General features: G+C 36.6%; 2 protein-coding genes across 2 annotated transcripts; one reads left to right on the top strand and one right to left on the bottom strand.

Annotated features, from left to right (window-relative positions):
* Nucleotides 1–4,860: 4,860 nt before the first annotated feature.
* Nucleotides 4,861–6,897, bottom strand: LOC123702538. The gene is made up of 5 exons (XM_045650315.1): nucleotides 6,764–6,897; nucleotides 6,355–6,432; nucleotides 5,744–5,821; nucleotides 5,321–5,429; nucleotides 4,861–4,945 (listed from the first exon to the last, which is right to left on the bottom strand). Exons 1-5 carry the CDS (start codon nucleotides 6,768–6,770, stop codon nucleotides 4,861–4,863), a joined length of 357 nt encoding a protein of 118 aa, XP_045506271.1. The 5' UTR covers nucleotides 6,771–6,897.
* A 3,922-nt stretch (nucleotides 6,898–10,819) lies between these two features.
* On the top strand, nucleotides 10,820–14,267 carry LOC123702286 (protein ALP1-like). The gene is made up of 2 exons (XM_045649998.1): nucleotides 10,820–11,343; nucleotides 13,400–14,267. The coding sequence occupies exons 1-2, from the start codon at nucleotides 10,864–10,866 to the stop codon at nucleotides 14,213–14,215; spliced, it is 1,296 nt and encodes a 431-aa protein (XP_045505954.1). The 5' UTR covers nucleotides 10,820–10,863; the 3' UTR covers nucleotides 14,216–14,267.
* Nucleotides 14,268–20,001: the final 5,734 nt, after the last annotated feature.

Raw genomic sequence — 20,001 nt, 5'->3', positions numbered from 1 at the left:
GAATCTTAAGTTTATTTAACAATCTTTGCTTTTTCCTGCCCAAAACCCATCAGGTTATGGGCCCAGGACGTTATTTTTTGCTCTGTATATAATTATTTTTGAGTTTTGGCAGAATAAAAGTAATTTTATAAATAAACTAAAACGCCCGTCCATACATGTAAAAATGGCGACATCGACATCGGTTTCGACTTTAACTCCTGTGGAGAAGTTGAGCGGCATAGAAAACTACAGTAATTGGAAGTTCCAACTGAAAATGCTACTCATTCACGAGGACTTATGGGACGTCGTTTCGGAAGATAAAACTGAAGATGTCAAAGATGCGGCTCATATGAAGAGATCTCAGAAAGCTCTTGCTAAGATCTGTTTGTCAGTAAAGCCTTCGGTTTTTACGCATGTAAGGAACGCAGAGACGGCGCGGGATGCATGGATTAATTTGCAAAAGGCGTACGAAGACAAGGGGTTGTCAAGGAGACTGAGTTTGCTTCGTCTTTTGTTTGCAACAAAATTATGCGAATGTGAAAGCATGGAAGCTTACGTTGCGAAGATTAGCGACCTAAGTCAACAGCTGAACGATATTGGTTCACCTCTGGAAGATGATTTCGTTGCAGTTCTCTTACTGAGTGGCTTGTCTCAAGACTTTGATCCACTCATAATGGCACTTGAAAATTCTAATATCAAGTTGTCGAGTGAAGTGGTCAAAGCGAAGCTCATGCAGGAGAAGCATCGACGTGATGAAAAAGGTGACACGAGTTCAACAGCGTTGGTGGCGGCACGTAAGAAAATCAAATGCTTTAAGTGCAAGAAGCTTGGTCACTTCTCGAGGAACTGTAAATCTGTGAAACCAGTTAAGGCGGAGAGCTCAACAAACCAGTTACTATTGACAGCATTATCAGCTTGTGTGCAGAATGATATATGGTTAATAGACTCTGGTGCGAGTAGTCATATGTGTCATGACAGGAATATACTAAATAACTTTGTTCCTGGTTATGTGTCTGAAGTCAAGGTGGCTAATGGTGAAAAACTATTTACTGCTGGTCGTGGTGATGTAAAAGTAAATTTGAAATTAGGCATCAAAACAATCAGTGAAGTTTATCATGTACCGAATTTAGCTACAAACTTGTTGTCAGTCAGTGCGTTAACTAGGAAGGGTTTTAGAGTTATTTTTAATGAAAAATGTTGTAATATATTCTATGGTAAAAAGCTAGCAGCTACAGCTGTACATAAAAATGGTGTTTATCAATTAGAAACTGCAGAATCTGTTAGAGAGCGTGATCTGTGTGTGGTAGGATGTGGTGGCTGTTCTATGTTTTCAGGGAATAGTGTAGAATCTGCGACTACCAAGGTAAATACAGAAGCTCAAGATTTAGTGCAGAAGAAAGCATCTGAGAGCTGTAAGAAAGAAACTGAGCTGAGTTTCCAGGCGGCTGCTAACTCTGTTACGCAGGAGACATGGCACAGGAGACTAGGACATCTCAATATGAGGAGTATGCATTTGTTAATGAAAGGTATGGCTAGTGGTATTACTTATGATAAATCACAGTTCAGTCAATGTGAAGCTTGTGTTAAGGGGAAGCTTAGCAAATTACCTTTTCCTAAGAAGGCACAAAGTAGGTCAAATGAACTGTTAGGTGTTGTACACAGTGATTTATGCGGGCCTATGCCAGTGAAATCTTTCGGTGGTGCTAGTTACTTCCTCACGTTTATTGATGATTGTAGTAGGAAAACATGGATTTATTTTCTGAAAAATAAGAGTGAAGTTTTCGATAACTTCAAACATTTCAAGGCAATGGTGGAGAACCAAACCAATAGAAAAATAAAATTGTTGAGGACGGATAATGGAGGCGAATATGTCAATTCTATATTCCAGGAATATTTGAAGGATAACGGCATCATTCACCAGACTACCATACCGCACTCGCCTCAGCAGAACGGTGTTGCTGAGCGGGCCAACAGGACAATCGTCGAGAAGGCTCGTAGCATGTTACGAGACGCAGGCTTAGATGGGCAGTTCTGGGCAGAAGCGGTCAATACCGCTGTTTATTTGAAGAACCGGTCCCCTACAAAAGCAGTCTACGGTAGCACGCCAGAGGAAAAATGGACTAATGAGAAGGTGAATCTTAGCCATTTACGTATATTTGGTTGTGTGGTTTATGCCTTGACACAGAATCGTAAGAAATTAGATTCAAAATGTAAACCTTACATTTTTGTAGGATATTGTGAAAATAGTAAGGGTTATAGATTGATTGATCCAGAGAATCTCAGCAAAATTATTAAATCAAGGGATGTTGCTTTCTTTGAAAACAAATTCTATACAAAAAACACTGAAAAATGTGAAAATGGTGATTTTTTCATGATGATAAATAATTTACAGACTGAGAATTTAAACTCAAATGATTCTCATGTTGAAGTGGCACAGTCTGAAAATTCACTATCACCAGAAAAAGGGGAAGAAAATGAGATTGTAACTAATCCCAGAAGACAGTGTATTTTTGAGTTAGATGACTCTGACAGCAGTAGTTCTGTTGATCCTTCCGATGTCACTTACATTCCAGGTGAATCGACACTTGAAGATGCGATGGATACATCGGAATATGACAGTGCGTGTACTGCAATGCTGACCTGCATTGGAGATGAACCAGAGACAGTTCAAGAAGCTCTAGGAGGGGCTGAAGCTGTTCACTGGAAGAAAGCAATGGCTGATGAGTATCAATCATTTATTAAAAATAAATGTTGGACATTAACTGATCCACCTAAAGATCAAAAACCGATTAAGTGCAAGTGGGTTTTTAAGAAAAAGAAAGATCTTGATGGAAATCTAAAGCAGTATAAAGCCAGATTGGTAGCTAAAGGTTTTACACAGCGCTATGGAATTGATTACGAGGAAACTTTTTCTCCAGTGGTTCGATATTCCACTATTCGCATATTATTGGCTTTAGCAGCTGAAAAGCAGATGGATATCGATCATTTGGATGTAAGAACTGCTTTTCTAAATGGAGATTTGCAAGAAAAAGTTTTCATGGAACAACCGGAAGGTTATAAAGTAAAAGGCTGTGAGCATAAAGTATATAAATTGCATAAAGCAATTTATGGCCTAAAGCAAGCTTCGAAGTCTTGGTATGAAAAGATAAACCATGTGTTGGTTACAAAACTTTGTTTCAGAAGACTGTCCTCAGAGCCCTGCGTGTATTTTAAATCAAATGGTGAAGAATTAGTCATCATTGGGTTGTATGTGGACGATATATTATTATTTTCAACCAGAAATTCACAAATGAAAGTTGAAATAAAGATGGGCCAGCCAGCCATATACTTGGTATGCGCATCACAAGAAACCAAGATAATATCTATCTTGATCAGTCTAGTTACATAAAGAATGTTTTAGACCGTTTTCATATGACTGACTGTAAGCCAGCTCAAACTCCAATGGAATCGGAATTGAAACTTGTAAAGGCTGATAAAAAGGAGGAGAATTTGGAATATACAAATTTAATTGGTTGTTTAAATTATATTTCAGTTAGCTCCAGGCCAGACATCGCGCACGCGGTAAGCATGCTGAGCCAGTATAATGATTGTTATGATCAGCGTCATTGGAAGGCCGCGAAACGCGTACTACGGTATTTAAAGGGTACTGTAAACTACAAACTTGTTTTTAGTAGAAGTGATCTAGACATCAATGGGTATATTGATGCTGACTGGGCTTCGTGTGAGGTCGATCGTAGGTCGTACACTGGGTTTGTGTTTCAAATTGGGAACTGTTCTGTATCGTGGGAAAGTAGAAAACAGCGAACAGTCGCTCTTTCTAGCACAGAAGCAGAATATATGGCTCTATCAGATTCTTGTAAAGAAGCGTTATTCATAAGAACTCTGTTGTATGAATTGTTAGGTAGGCATTGTTCTGTTACGATTTTTAATGATAACCAATCAGCACAAAAATTGTGTAAGAATCCTATGTATCATGCTCGTACGAAACATATAGATGTGCGGCATCATTTTTTAAGAGAAGTTGTAAAAGATAATATTGTTAATTTGAATTATTTGTGTACTTCTGAAATGACTGCCGATATTTTAACAAAACCACTTACTAAAGAAAAGCATTATAAGTTTGTAACGCGTTTAGGTTTACAATAAATTTGTTAAATTCTTAAATTGTAAAAACTAAACTTGTTTAATGTTGTACAATAATTATGTACCTACACATTTGTTTAAGGGCCAGTGTTGGTGAAAAGAGTTTGTATAAACAAATGTGTATGTCAAATACCTATGTGTCATCTTATAATTTTTCTCTTCCGTCTTTACCCTTCGTACTACGCGCATCGTCTAATAAAGAATCTTAAGTTTATTTAACAATCTTTGCTTTTTCCTGCCCAAAACCCATCACCTATATGCTTTAGGACTTTGTTTTAATATGGTCAAAGCCATAATTTTTTCTTGTAAACTGAAGTGACGTCCTTTATCCTTTTTCTTGGATTCTCTGAATTGCAACAGAGTAAATATTTTTGCTACACTTGAAAAGTTTTCAAAAATTTTAACAAACTCAGGATTGTTTGTGATACTTTGTAGCATCTTGATTTTCAATGTCTGTTTCTTGAGTTTGTTGCGGCATTTGCTAAGTCTCACTACAACTTGAAGCAGTTTCTTATAAAGGGCGTGCTCTGCATCAGACACTGCAACATTTTTCAAGCGCTTTTGACGAAAAGACTTTCCAATCTTTTTACACTCTGAAAAATAATACAAACAAACTTAAAATTGTAAATAAAAAGAATTACCTAATATTAAAAAAATTCACAAAGAAAATTTAAACTCTATAGTATTAGGTCACTCTGTAGGTATTAACTACATGAAATTCAATAGCACTTACTTTCATTAATGTGAGTTGTTTGTAAAAAATTTTGTATGTGGGACATTTTTGATCCAGAAGATTGTACAGATGACGACACAGTAATAGGATCTGAAAATAAAAATAATTTGAATTTTAAAATCTGAAATATTGACCAAGAAATATAAAAATACAATTTTTTGAATATTTTTTGTTATTTATTAATCATCTTTTTAATGTTTCATCCATTCATGTGGAGTATTTTCATGAAATTTATATCATTTCATGAAAATACTCAGTATGCCTATGAAGAATACCTCATCTTGTAAAAAACAATTAGTAACCTAACATCCTCTTTTTTGCAGTTTTTTTAAAGATAAAATAGAACACAGACTGAATAGCATATACACCCTTTAATGCTTGTTTTAAATACAATGTCAGCTCTTGACGAGATTAAAGCTGACCACTCTGTTGAGTTAATTAAGGCATTGTGTAATTTAATATTACCTACCAATATTTTCTTTTACTTCAACATTTGCAGGCATAATTTTATCAGCTGATACTGGGAGCAGTGGGGTCAAATCCTGAGAAAGCTGGGCATGAGAAGTCACAGTTTCTGAAACAACATTTTACACAAATATCAATATTGTTTAATAACTCTATTACAAGTTCTATGCCAAATCTACAACCATTACTTTGGTGTGATCATTGTTTTCATCTGAGGATCATTTCATTGTTAACCAGAAAAAGTAAAAATAAACTAAATATCTATTGATTTTGTGAACCTTTGCACCGGGAACGGCGAGGGGTGGGTTATTTTCATTATAATTTTGACTATTGTAACTTGTAATATTTTTATTTTATATTCTAAGTAGGTATAATTTTGTGAACTAAATACTTTCACTTTTAAAAATCTTGTAAAAAATGTACCTTTTGATGTAGACGGTTCTGTCTCTTTTCTTTGAATACACTTCAAAGGTTCTCTTTGAGTGATTGTTGATTCAAGTCCTGAAAATACATACAAAATAACTTTCATTTACTGTGTTTTAATTTTGTATGTAGAAGTCATGTGACCGACACAAGTAGTAGGGGAAGGCCAAAAATTTTTTCACAGATCGACCAATATTTTTTGCTAAAGTTGTTCTATTTCACGAGTAGATCATACAAAATTTGGCAACTGGAAAAATAATCTATACTAATATTATAAATGCGAAAGAAACTCTGTCTGTCTGTCTTTCACGCCTAAACTACTGAACCAATTTTGATGTAATTTGGCATAGACGTTGTCTAGACCGGAAGAAAGGACATAAGATATTTTTATCCCGGTGTCATGTTCCCGTGGGATAGTACAGGGACACGTGATTTAACAGAATTCCACATGAACGAAGTCGCAGGTGGACAGCTAGTTAACCTATAATTTACAGTCCAAAGCAGTAGTGAAACATGAAATGTATGTTCTGTAGAAACAAGCTTTAGGCAATTTCCAAAACTATTTAATCGAATAGTGAATTTCACTTTTGAAAATCTTGTAAAAAATGTACCTTTAGATGTAGACGGTTCTGCCTCTTTTCTTTGAATACACTTCAAAGGTTCTCTTTGAGTGATTATTGATGCAAGTCCTGAAAATAAAGAAATTTATAACTTTCATTTACTGTGTTTTAATTTTGTATGTAGAAGTCATGTGACCGACACAAGTAGTAGGGAAAGGCCAAAAATTTTTTCACAGATCGACCAATATTTTTTGCTAAAGTTGTTCTATTTCACGAGTAGATCATGTATAAAAAATTTGGCAACTGGAAAAACAATTATCCTATAATTTAAAGTCTAAGGCAGTAGTCAAACATGAAAATGTATGTTCTGTAGAAACTGAGTATAATACCAATCTGAGTTGAGTTGAGTATATTATTACGTTCCTAAAAAATATCCTATTCAATGTTATTCATTACTCACCTGGCATATTTTTAGTGGGAACAGCTATATGACTGAGACGATTGTTTCGACACAAATATTTTTCCTCGAAGTGTAAGTGGCATACACGACGGTATTTGAAAATGTGCTCATTTTTACCCGACTGCCAAAGAAGGAGGGTAATGTTTTTCGAGTGTATGTAAGTATGTATGTATGTCTTTTCCTTTGTGACCACCTGTAGCCTAAACGGCTTGATGGATTTTGATGTATGAGGTATCGTTAGATTTGTCTTGATTACGGGAGTGTCATAGGATACATTTTATCCTAAAAGTCCCACGGGATAAAGACATAATAATATTTTTTCTAAATTTCCCTTTAAAAAAATATGTATGCGGTATCATTAGATTCATTTCAATCACGGGAGTAATTAATATAGGATACGTTTTTTCTCAAAATTCCCACGGGAACATGTTAATTCTGCGTCAACGCAAAGCAACTCATGCGTTAGCAAGCAAAAAGATAGGGCGTGGCCTGGCATGCGGCGCGCGGCGCGGTGCGGAGGGGGATATGCTCGAGTATACAGCCCGATTGCGGGCACACGCATGAGGGCACACGTCGTTGACGGTCGTCTCTAAATAGCGATTTTTTCGATACTTCGTCGTCTGACGCGAAACTTATAAAGTATAAATAACTCGTTCTTTTTTTTTTCTTTCGTGTTTCTCTCTTTAAATTTATTCGTTCTTTCTAATTAATTAACTCGTTCTTCCGTTCTTTTTTTTGGTTCTTTCTTAAATTCTTCATATTAATTAATAATATAATAATAATTATTAATAAAATAACTAGGTAGGTAGATATTTTTGGTTAGTTTAAGTAACATACTTTTAAACAATCTTCACTTATTCTTTTTGTATTTTTTTTTTTAGTTATAGTTCAACTGTTTTTTTTTATTATTATTAAGTACTTCTCCATTAGTACTGATTTTTTCGGCAATAGGTATCAGATCATTTTAAGAAATAAAAACATACAATATGGGATTATCTCGCAAAACAAAAAGGGCTCAGGCTCGGGCTAAAAAATTAAAAGCCGAATCTCCTGAGGCACGCGAAAAAAGGCTTTTAGAAGCAAGAGTAAGAATGTCCCAATGGTACAGCCAACTTTCACCTACTTCACGTCAAGAGCTTATAAATAACAAAAGTACCCGTAGACGTACTTTACAAGCACGTGAGTCTAGCGTTGATAGGGAACAAAAGCGGCGTAGGCTTGCAGCTAGCAAATCTGAAAAGAGAGCTGCTGAGTCCCCGTCGTCTCGTATGACACGACTCCAGCAGATGCGGGAATATGCCACAAACGTTCGTGAACATGAGTCTCCATCATCTCGCGCTGCTCGACTCGAGCAGATGCGGGAGCATGCGGGAAATGTTCGCGAACACGAGTCTCCACCAACTCGCGCTGCCCGACTCGATCAGATGCGGGAGCATGCCGAATTAATTCGTGAGCATGAGTCTCCATCATCCCGCGCTTCTCGACTCGAGCAGATGCGAGAGTATGCTGTGCAGTCTCGTAACAACGAATCACCTGGCTCGCGTTTAGAAAGACTTTCGGCTATGAGGTCACAGTCTCGTGTTCGACGGCAGTTGTTTACAAATAGTGATGCCACATTCAATGAAGCGATTTCTCAAGTGGCGGATGTGGTGTGCTACGTATGTCATAAGCTTCTATACAAGAAACAGTCACGCAGTATCTTAACTGCTAATATTACTGTTCTACCACAAAATGTTTCAGACCGCATAGATTGTTGCAATAGATGCGCCAACAAATTGTCAAGGAATCAGTGCCCGTCAAATGCATTTTGGAACAACATGACTGTTGCACCTATTCCGCCTGAAATTGAATGTCTATCAGAGATGGAGCTGCGGCTCATTTCTCGGATAAAACCGTTTATAAAAGTGGTGCGTCTGGGTGGTCGTTACGGACAACAGGGATTTAAGGGGCAAGCCTTCCTCTTTGCACAGCAAGTTGAAGAGATACCTGAACAGCTTCCATTGAATATAGCAAATGCGGGAATAAGTGTGGTCACTGAAAATTTAGATAACGTGACAAACAATCGACGATACTCGGTAGACATCGAAAAAATTAAGAAAGCATTAGAGTGGCTATTGCGAAACAATCATTTGTACTCTAATGTGCAAATTAATACTAACATTACCAATGAAGAGATACGGTCAAGTATTCTGGAGGCAGTTATCACATTAGAAAATGCAGATCACATTAGAAATGAGCCAAAAAATCACTTCAAGGCTTTGGGACATGACCGTCACATCTTGCGTGGGTCTTTTCACCAAGGCAGTGATCGGTTTGAAGAGGAATCCCGTGGCCGCCAGTGCACGGCTAATGCCGCCACGGCTATCGCCTACTCCAGTTGACTTACTTGACTTAATGTCCTGTGGCCCCTATGTGGGGCAGAGGGCGTCCACAGTGCGCCGCCATCGCGTTCTGTCTTGGGCTACGCTCTTCACCTCCTGCCACGTCAACCCAATCGCCCTAGCCTCCGCCGCCACCGATCGTCGCCAGGATTGCCTAGGACGGCCACGCTTCCTTTTTCCTTGCGGAGTCCATTCCAGGGCTTGCCTAGGTATATGTGAGGTATTCCTTCTGAGGGTGTGGCCGATCCAAGTCCATTTTCGACGTAAGATTTGACGGGATATAGGAGTTTCATGGCAGCGTTCCAATAGATTGTCGTTGGATATCTTGTCTGGCCAGTGGATTCGCAGTATTTGGCGGAGGCATCGGTTGACGAAGACCTGAAGTCTATGCGTGATGTCTTTGGTCACCCTCCACGTTTCACTCCCATATAAAAGGACACTCTTTACGTTGGAGCGAAATATTTTAAATTTCACTCCACGCGTTAGCTTCTCCGATTGCCATATGGGTCGTAGCTGCGCGAAGGTTGCCCTTGCTTTGGCGATTCTCGAAGTGATGTCCTCTTCGGTTCCACCGGAATTAGACACAATACTGCCGAGGTACGTAAATTGCTGGACACGCTTTATTTGTTGTGGGCCTAAAGTCAGTGGTTGTGGATTTCTCCCCTCAGTGCGCATTTCCTGGGTCTTTAGGGTGTTAATTTTTAGTCCACAAACAGCAGCTTCTTAGCCTACTCCAGTTCCAAACCATTAAATGAATGGGCCCCATCTGACTTGGATCGAATTTTATTAGCTGGTAACACATATTTCAACAGGTGCATGTCACGACTTGCAAACAGACCGCAATTTTTAAATACTGAAGAGCTATTACCCGCAGTTTCTGTGGCCGCTACAGAATTCGAATTAAATATACAGCCCGATGTTGTCGTTGGAGTTGTTAACTCGAGTGCGCCATCTGACGTTCTTGAAGGATACTTCCCTAATTTGTCTTCGGGGATTGAATATTTTTTTACAACACACGATAAAGGAATTATTACATGTCAAACAAATATTGCATTGGCGGTAATGAAAGTAATCGTCGAACGCAATCAGTCTCCCGATGTCGAGATCCCAGAATATTACTTATTCGACTCACATTCTCGGGGACCCGTTTTACTCTTTTTTTAGTGTGCAGTCGGGTATTTTGTTTTTTTAATAATAATTTTTTATTTAGTTGTAGTATGTCACCGCCGATAGCGTAAACCCATGTGTTGAACAAAACTTTCCTCTCAGGATTTGGAAACTTATGCAAAGGGTACTCCTTCGTACCTAAAATAACCAAAAATATTATCAATAGAGGCGCAATACTAATAGAAAGGATTTGTTTTTACTACATATTACATAAGTGAATTGTTAGACGAACCTTTGCTGTTAATACATCCCGGGACACAACACTTTTTGTTAGACATGTTATACTATATCAAAAATACCACAAACTAACTAATGGAGTCCTGTCTCAGTTCTAGATTACACTTCGATTAAATCCACAGATTACTTTTTTATATCGTTGCAAGCACAAATTCAACACGGCCGGAGGAGCAAGGGCTCTACTCAACGGACTTAGGTGGAAAAGTTAAGATAAAACATAAGACAAATTAATTGAAAAACAAAACACAACCGTTAAGCCGGGTCCGCAGCGACAATTTTCTAACAAAACATGTTATCGAAACATGTTACCAAAACATGTTTGCAAAACCGCTCGTCCGCTGCGCCTATTTTTGTTATTGTTTTTATTTCATTTCAAAAATGAGTTCCGACGAAGAAGACGTGGAAGTTGTTTTAGCAATAGTTGATTTAGTTCTCCAAAGAAATAATAAAAATAGGTTCCGGGTCCGACCCTACCTGCAACCTCGTTCCTTCAATATTTATCAAGAACTAAAAATTGATGATAGGTTCGGTATAAAAAATTTTTTTAGATGTTCAGAAAGCGATTTTCAAGAGCTATTGACTATGATTTTACCAGATATAGAGAAGAAAACAACATGGAGGAACGATGTGATTCCTCCTGACATGAGATTAGGTGCGACTTTACGCTTTTTAGCGACGGGAGACAGCTACACCAGCATAATGTATCACTTAAGAATCTCTAAACAACAACTATCAAAACTGATTCCAGAAGTCTGTTTAGCTCTCTACAATAGACTGAAAAGTGTGCATCTAAAAGTAAGTATTTTTTTTCTTATGGCGAAGGTATACAATACAATATTATGTTAAGTGGCGCCGCCATCAGTAGAAATACAATAACTACACTGAACCATATTATTTAAAGTTGATAGGTTATAAATAGTCTAAAATACCAAGCAATTTGAGTACAGGAATTGTTTTTTTTTTAATGGGATATTTATTTAGCTAGGAATGTTTTTTTGTTGATGAGGAGAGGTTTAAAAAAAATAAAAACATTGCCTATCATCTACAACAGATGGCGTAAAAATTTAAAAATAAACTCTTTTGACATTGACGCTCGGCTTTAAGACAGCGCCATCTATTGTTATTGTTAAAAACTGACATTTTATTTTTTTTAAACAAGCTCTCATTATAATGGGAATGGAAAAATTTTTTTCAAGACCACACTTTTTATATTTTTTACTAATAGTTGGTCCTGTCAGAAGCCTGTTACAGTAAATAAATAAATCCATTATGGATATGGAGTTATGATTTTTTTAAAGTTTGAGGAAATTAGGGTTAGGCTGAAAAAGGCAAACCCGTAATTTTGACAAATTTAAAAAAATCCTAATTCCATAATAAACCAAAATTTACTAATTTTAATTACTGTTAGAGGCTTCTGACGGGACCAGCTTTTAATAAAAAATATATAATGGGGATCTTAAAAAAATGTCTCTATGCCTATTACAGTCGTGAATAGGTAGTTATTAAATAATTACTCTTCTTTTTATGAAATTAAATCAATCTTTATTCTTATAATAATATTCTTATAATAAAAACAATATTTATTTACAGAGCTGGGCAGAAAAACGCAAATTTTTGAATATTTGTTTTTATGCAAAGTCGTGGTACAAAAGATATCATATAAAAAAATAGCTCCGTATGAATTCAATAAATTTATGAAATTAGGTGATATTTTTTTGTGTTACAAAAACAATTAACAATTAGAAAAATTTAAAAGAACGATCAAAGACAAACATTGAAAAGGAGTAGTAAAATCACGAAAAAGATCTGTTTTTTTTTTTCGTTAACTGTGCTCACATTTGTTTATTTTTTATTATATTTTAAAAGGTTTTCAATTGCTTGATTTGTTTCAATTTGTGATGTATCTGCATCAGGGCATAACACCATATCGTTTTGTAATATTACAACATTTGAATGTGGTGGTGAATCTGGTTGATTACCCGTAACTTCTATAATTTTACCATTACTCGAAATCACAAAGTATCTAGCAGTCGGACTTGTGGTGGCTGTGGTTAGCGAAATATTGGGCTGTTCGTAAGTAGAGGTGCTGGCAATCGGAAATGAGGTTGGCATACTTTCTGTTTCGGGTTGTGTGTAGGTCAAAATTTCGTGCTGTTCGTAAGTAGAGGTGCTGGCAATCGGAGATGAGCTTGGCATAGTTTCTGTTTCGGGTTGTGTGTAGGTCAAAATTTCGGGCTGTTCGTAAGTAGAGGTGCTGGCAATCGGAAAAGAGGTTGGCATACTTTCTGTTTTGGGCTGTGTGTAGGTACAGGTCCTGGCAGCAAGACTTGTGGTTGGCATTTGTCTGTAGGTTGAGGAGCTTTCAATAGGACTGGATGGACCGGAAGAATAGCCATCATTATATAATGTATTAATCGCCGAATTATCGCTCATACTAGAGGTAGATCTACGCGTACACTCGATATTTTCTAATTCATATTTACAAAGTAGACTTTGAATGTCTAATTTTAGTTTGCTCTGTGAAATAGCATTAAATTTGCGCATTTGAGCAGCAATGTAGAGCCCGTATGTAGTGATTTCATCTTCTTGCTCCGGCGTTTTATTTCTTTTTTCTCTAATTGCTTTCAAAGTAAGCAAAGCCTCTCCATATAAACCAGAATTTCGCTTCTTTTTTTGTGCGTCCGATCCTTTGCCTCTCAGTGGTGTCGAAGTAATTGGTGGTGGTGTCGGCGTTGTTAGTGGTGGTGTCGGCGTTGTTGGTGGTGGGACCGACATGGCTGGCGGTGATGGTGTCGGCATGGCTGGTGGTGAAATCTGAAATAAATGAAATGTATTTTTTTATTACTTACAGACACCTTCAACTGCTGCAGAATGGAGAAGAATATCAAGAGGATTTGACACTAAGTGGAATTTTCCTCATGCACTAGGTGCTTTAGATGGAAAACATGTAGTTATGGAAGCCCCAGCAAATACAGGAAGTCTGTATTTTAACTACAAAAAAACATTTAGTGTTGTACTACTGGGAATGGCAGACTATGATTACAATTTTACCTATATAGATGTTGGCTGCCAAGGCCGAATCTCTGACGGAGGGGTTTTCCGGAATTCCACATTGTTCAGAAGTCTAAATAATAGTACTTTGAGTTTACCCGATGATGAGCCTTTACCGTGTGGAGACGTGAATTTGCCATATGTTATATTAGGTGATGATGCTTTTCCATTGACACACTACTTGATGAAACCCTATAGTGGAGAACATCAACAAGGTTCATCGCAGAGAGTGTTTAACTATAGATTATGCCGTGCACGACGAATAATAGAAAACGTATTTGGCATTTTAACTTCGGTGTTTAGAGTTTTTAAGAAACCCTTAACAGTAGAAGTGGGTACAGTGATACCGGTCATTTTAGCTTGCGTTGTTTTACACAACTATCTAAGGCGAAATAAAACAAGCAGAAGTATATATACGCCACCGGGTACTTTTGATATAGATGAAAACGGTGAATTACTTGGGGGTCAATGGAGAAATGAACCAGAAGCAGAAGGCTTACGACCACTTCCTAGAATACCTAGAAGATCACCTATAGACAGTCGGCAGATTCGTGATAGTTTTGCTTCGTATTTTTTAAGTGAGAGGGGAATGCTTCCATGGCAAAACTTTGTTTAAGTAGTGAGGAGATGAGAATGTGTTTTTAGTATAGTATTTTTTTTTGTTCCTATTAAAATTATAGAAAATGCACAGATTATACTTTTACTGCAGTAAAATGCACAAATAACCTGTATCTAAGCATACTTATTATATTCATTCATAAATTAACACCACATTACACTAAATGCAGGTAGATAAGGAAATTAAGCAAGAAGGATATACAGGGTGTTTCTTCTAAAGTGTCAAGCCGATGCCAGGTGATAGGGGACTACTATACCTATCTTTTGGACCCCTATGTATGTTCAGCTATTTTTGATAGTTTTCAAGATATGATTTTTTTTTTTTCAAATTTTTCATGGATCTTATATTTTTTAAGTTAATATTTTTCAGTATTTTCTTTTTCAAGTGAGTCTCCATTTCATAATTTTACAAATTTGAGTATCGAGTTGAAATCAAAACCATAATGGTACTCAGATCTACAGTCACTTGATATTGTAAACAAATTATAATTAAAGATTTCATAAAACGCAACTGCGTACAAAACTGAAACTTTAAGGCGAAGGTATAGGGTAAGTGGCGCCACTATCAGTAAAAAATATTAGGGCTAATTAGTTGTAAAATATTTATCAAAAAATCACAAACAGAGCATTGTTTGGTATTTTAGACTGTTTATAACCTATCAACTCTTTGAAATATGTTTTTATTATAGGCACAAAAACTTATGGTGCCGATGGCGACCCTGACTTTTTGTGCCTAATAACTGCAGCAAAAAATATTTCACGGAGTTGATACCTAGGTTATAGTCTAAAATACCAAACAATTTACGCCATGTTTGTAATTTTTGGATAATTCATTTAATTAGGCCATAATATTTTTTTACTGATAGCGGCGCCACTTACCCTATACCTTCGCCTTAAGGGAGCTGATAAAGCCGTCAAAAGTGGGGGTCATCATGGCATTGAAACCACTCGAAAATTTCTAAATCCCTGGAACTTCCTTTCCTGGAACTTTTTATTCCACTCCATCACACACAACAGAAACAAAACAAAGAGAATTGTCACACAAAATCAACACAATTATGGCGGACGTCAAAGAGAATATAGGCGGACGGACCATAGATAAATTAGGACGGACGTCTTCTTCTCGTGAGTGCGAACATAAAATGCGTTCCTTCCCCTCCCCGCAGGCGAACGCGGGGGATGTTATCCATTCGTCTCGGCAAACATGTTATTGTGATTTTGCTAACAAAACTGTTAAGCCGGGTCCGCAGCGACAATTTTCTAACAAAACATGTTATCGAAACATGTTACCAAAACATGTTTGCAAAACCGCTCGTCCGCTGCGCCTATTTTTGTTATTGTTTTTATTTCATTTCAAAAATGAGTTCCGACGAAGAAGACGTGGAAGTTGTTTTAGCAATAGTTGATTTAGTTTTTTATTTTTATCTTTGTGTTCTTCCAACGTTACGTCCCAAAGCACCGGTCTTTCTCTAATTAGTTGTATAAAATACAAAGTATTTTCTTTATTCCACTCCATCACACACAACAGAAACAAAACAAAGAGAATTGTCACACAAAATCAACACAATTATGGCGGACGTCAAAGAGAATATAGGCGGACGGACCATAGATAAATTAGGACGGACGTCTTCTTCTCGTGAGTGCGAACATAAAATGCGTTCCTTCCCCTCCCCGCAGGCGAACGCGGGGGATGTTATCCATTCGTCTCGGCAAACATGTTATTGTGATTTTGCTAACAAAACTGTTAGGCCACGCCCCTATTCGGTTAGCAAAACATGTTATCGTGTTAGCTAACACGATAACACGTTGCAGGGGACCCGGCTTTAGGCCACGCCCCTATTCGGTTAGCAAAACATGTTATCGTGTTAGCTAACACGATAACACGTTGCAGGGGAAGCAATGAATATCAAAAGCTTTAGAAGTGACATATCTAGCAACTGGAGATTCATTACATACATTGCAAGCACTTTACAGGGTTGGAAGTTCTACTATATCGATATTTCTTCCTGAAGTTTGTGAAGCAATATAAAATGCTTTGAAGGATTATACAGGGTTACTTGTAAAACACCAGCAACCTCGCAGGACAAGATTGCTAACATCATAAGTAACAACATTTGTTCTACGACTTTTGATAATTTGTTAGATTTTATTTTCATACAAAAATAAATATTAATTTAATTTTCCGTTTGAATATTATAAACTCTAAATAAAGGGTTAAAAAATCATTTAAAAATAATTTATTGCGTTATGCCAAAAGTCGTAGAACAAATGTTGTTACCTATCTTGTCCTACGAGGTTGCTGGTGTTTTACAAGTAACCCTGTATAAGGGTAAGTAAAACAGTTGATAGTAGAGATAAGGCATTTATTAAATGAATAATGTTTAATCATTTACGATGTAATAACTATACATACAGGTACTATTATTTTTTAATTTGTATTAGGTACTAATCAACAACATTTAAACATATTAAGTAATAACTAAAGATCTTATACTAGATGCTTCTATCCATACTATAATATTATAAATGCGAAAGTAACTCTGTCTGTCTGTCTGTCTGTTACTCAATCACGCCTAAACTACTGAATTAATTTGCATGAAATTTGGTATAGAGGTATTTTGATACCCGAGAAAGGACATAGGCTACTTTTTATTGCGAAATATGTACCACGGGCGAAGCCGGGGCGGACCGCTAGTTTCTTATAAAAATCAATCAACATTTGAACATATTAAGTAACTAGGTTTAAGAAGAACGCCACGCTTGTTGCAACAAATCAACATTATGAATTGTGTAAAATTGTGTCTGTTTGTGGAGCTGCGCTCAAAACAGAGCTTGTTGATATAGTTTGTGTATATGGAGTATTAATTAAAGTTGATTCCGTCGCGGCGTATAAGTTAGGGCACAGATGGCGACGTCTTGCTGTAGTCAAAATGTTCTGGATTTGAGTTTGTACGTCTAATGCATCATACAGTGGCAGGCTTCGTAGTTGGGCTGCAAGATTCAGGCCAAAATAATGGAATTCGTCATATTCTGTGTGTGTATTTATCGCAGAACTTATAACTGTGAATCAATGCAATGAATATCAAAATTTTTAACAATAACTAAATTTACTTACACATCATGTCGCTATCAATATCCACAGCGATTGTTGGCATGACATTTGGCATAACGGCCAAAACTTGACTTTCCAGTGGGACTTCCCCTGTTTGAGGCGGGGTTTGGGCCTCCTCCATTTTTTTTTTGACTAGTATTGCATTGACTAGTAATTGTTTTCGCATCTCTTGCTTTTGATTTAAGATTTTGCCACATCTTCTTACAGCCCGTTCACACATGGGAGTCCGTTTTACTTGAACGTTTTTAACGGATACGTCATAAATTTATGCTCTGTTCACACATAGGCACCGTATAACGTTCAACGGATCCGTCATTACTGGATCGGATGTGTGAACAGAAATCTCTATCAGTATACCGCCATTATTCTATAAATCAATGTTTATAATAATTATTACACACAATGCACGCACGCGTTCTCTTTGAATGTACAATAAAAAATGTGAGTCAAAACCTGTCGCATCACTCTACTTCTACACCCCGCACACACCGCTCTTCACGCACACAGGACCTATCCGTTAAAATTCTACGTATCCGTATATTTTTACTGTTCCGTCGTCCAGTATTCGATGACAAAACGGAATGTAATTTTTTTACGGAACGATATTTTTTACTGTATACAGTATACTGTGCCATGTGTGAAGACGTTCATACAACTACATACGCCATCGACGAAAAAAAAACGTACACGATAAAACGGAACAGTAAAACGGAGACATGTGTGAACGGACTGTAAAATAATGCAATTAAACATTTCAGTCATTTAAGTTATTAGACAGTTTTATGTACAATATTAGAGAAAAATATTAATATATTTATTTATGAATTACCAACAAAGCATATAGATATTATTTAACATAGCTTATTATTAAATACATGGTCTAATGTACCTTAATGATAGGAATGTACAGTAGTACATTTAAATTACATACAGTACTCCCAAACTGATAATGCGCATAGAAAAATTCGTCACTGTTCGGCAACTGTCACATTCCCCGAGCCTCCGAAGACGATATGAATATAGAGTGGTTAAATGTATTTTTTTCATGCATAGTTTATTAGAATTATGAGTTTTATTTCGATAATTCAATGTAAGTTAATAGCGAGGATAAGCCACACGATTGAGAATATAATATATTTGTTGTATTGATTTACTTGGAAAATTAATTAAACTTAGAACTATTAAAGTGTCTTGCTGGAGCTGGCGTGATGATGGATGTATGGAAGGTTAATAAGACAAAGTTTATATTTAAAAAAATATTTTCAAACATTGGTTTACATTTAAATTGTAGAAATCTTATCATTAAAATCTCAGTCCAAAGGATTAACAGAATCAGGGATTATCTACTACTATAACTATTTCTGATATCGTAGAATGATCAGAACTTTCATTATGCTCTTATTAACTTTCCCTTCCCCACTGCTATCTGCTACATGTGTAAATAATCATTTTATCGGAAAATTCAACTTTGAAACAAAACTAAGAAGGGTATGTAACAGCAGCTCTATATAATTCCATACAGAGATGATACGTGCGGTTTCCACCAATATAATATAAAGACGACTGACGGATTTTTGAATTTTTTGACTGACAGGCTACCGTCACCTACCGCCCGAATTGTTTTCGATTGTGTATGACTCTGAATTGACTCCTATTTCTTTCGAACAAGGTGCAAGATGCAAATGCATTGTTTAGGGCACTTACGATTCAATGATTCGGGGTGATTCGGGTGTTTCTGGAAATACGATAATTAGCGAAGATCTGCATGCGCATTATTAATATTGGAGTACTGTACAATATGTCAATTTTCTAAAATTTTAAAAACATACAATACGATAAATCTACATAAATATATTATATAATTAAACTACTTACCGGATGGGTTATGTTTCGAGAGCTATTGAATTCCACTGTTACTTTCTCCCAAGCCTCATGCTTCTTCTTCACAATAATGCTGCCAGTCTTTATTTATTTATTTATTAGGTTTACCAGTACAGTTAAGTGTTGTTACAAGTGATTGCACCAACCCTAATAAGAGTTGCTTTTCGTATTCGGTGTGCGGAAGCTTTTTTTCCATTCTAGCGCAGTCGGGGTCCATAAACAGGCAAGGCTCGAAAACAAAGGCAGGATCGGTAAACAGGTAGAATGTGCAAAAGGTAATTGTCAGTCAGGTAGCAGTATCAAGTCCGTTATAACAAGCGAGGGTCGGAAAGATTATTGTAGAAATATCAAAAACCGGTAGACAGCAAAATTCGTCAGAAAAATATAATAATGTTATAAGACAAACGAAAAGATGCAACGATTAACAAAAAAATGTCACTCAAATCGACATGATGATTCGATCTACTATAACAATATATTAAAATGTGTTTCTGTCCTAGGAAATTGGTTTAAAATGAAGGCCTACATGATTTATACGCATAGTCATGTAAAGTTTACTTTGATACCAAAGTCATGATTATCGGGTCCTTAGCCTTTACTATAGTCCTTTTCACCTAAGATGATTTCTGTGACACATCGATTTTTGACACGTGTAGAGATGTCTTTACTGAAATCGTATCAATTGTTTCCGATAATCGATAATATTTTATATGGAAATGAAATCGATTTGAATAAAGTACCAAAATTAGTTTTTTCGGCATTTGGCCAACAATTAACCAAGGAAACTTAGC

This window comes from Colias croceus, chromosome 23, assembly GCF_905220415.1.
Source record: "Colias croceus chromosome 23, ilColCroc2.1".
Taxonomy (NCBI): domain Eukaryota; kingdom Metazoa; phylum Arthropoda; class Insecta; order Lepidoptera; family Pieridae; genus Colias; species Colias croceus.
This window is presented reverse-complemented; position numbering and strand designations above follow the sequence as displayed.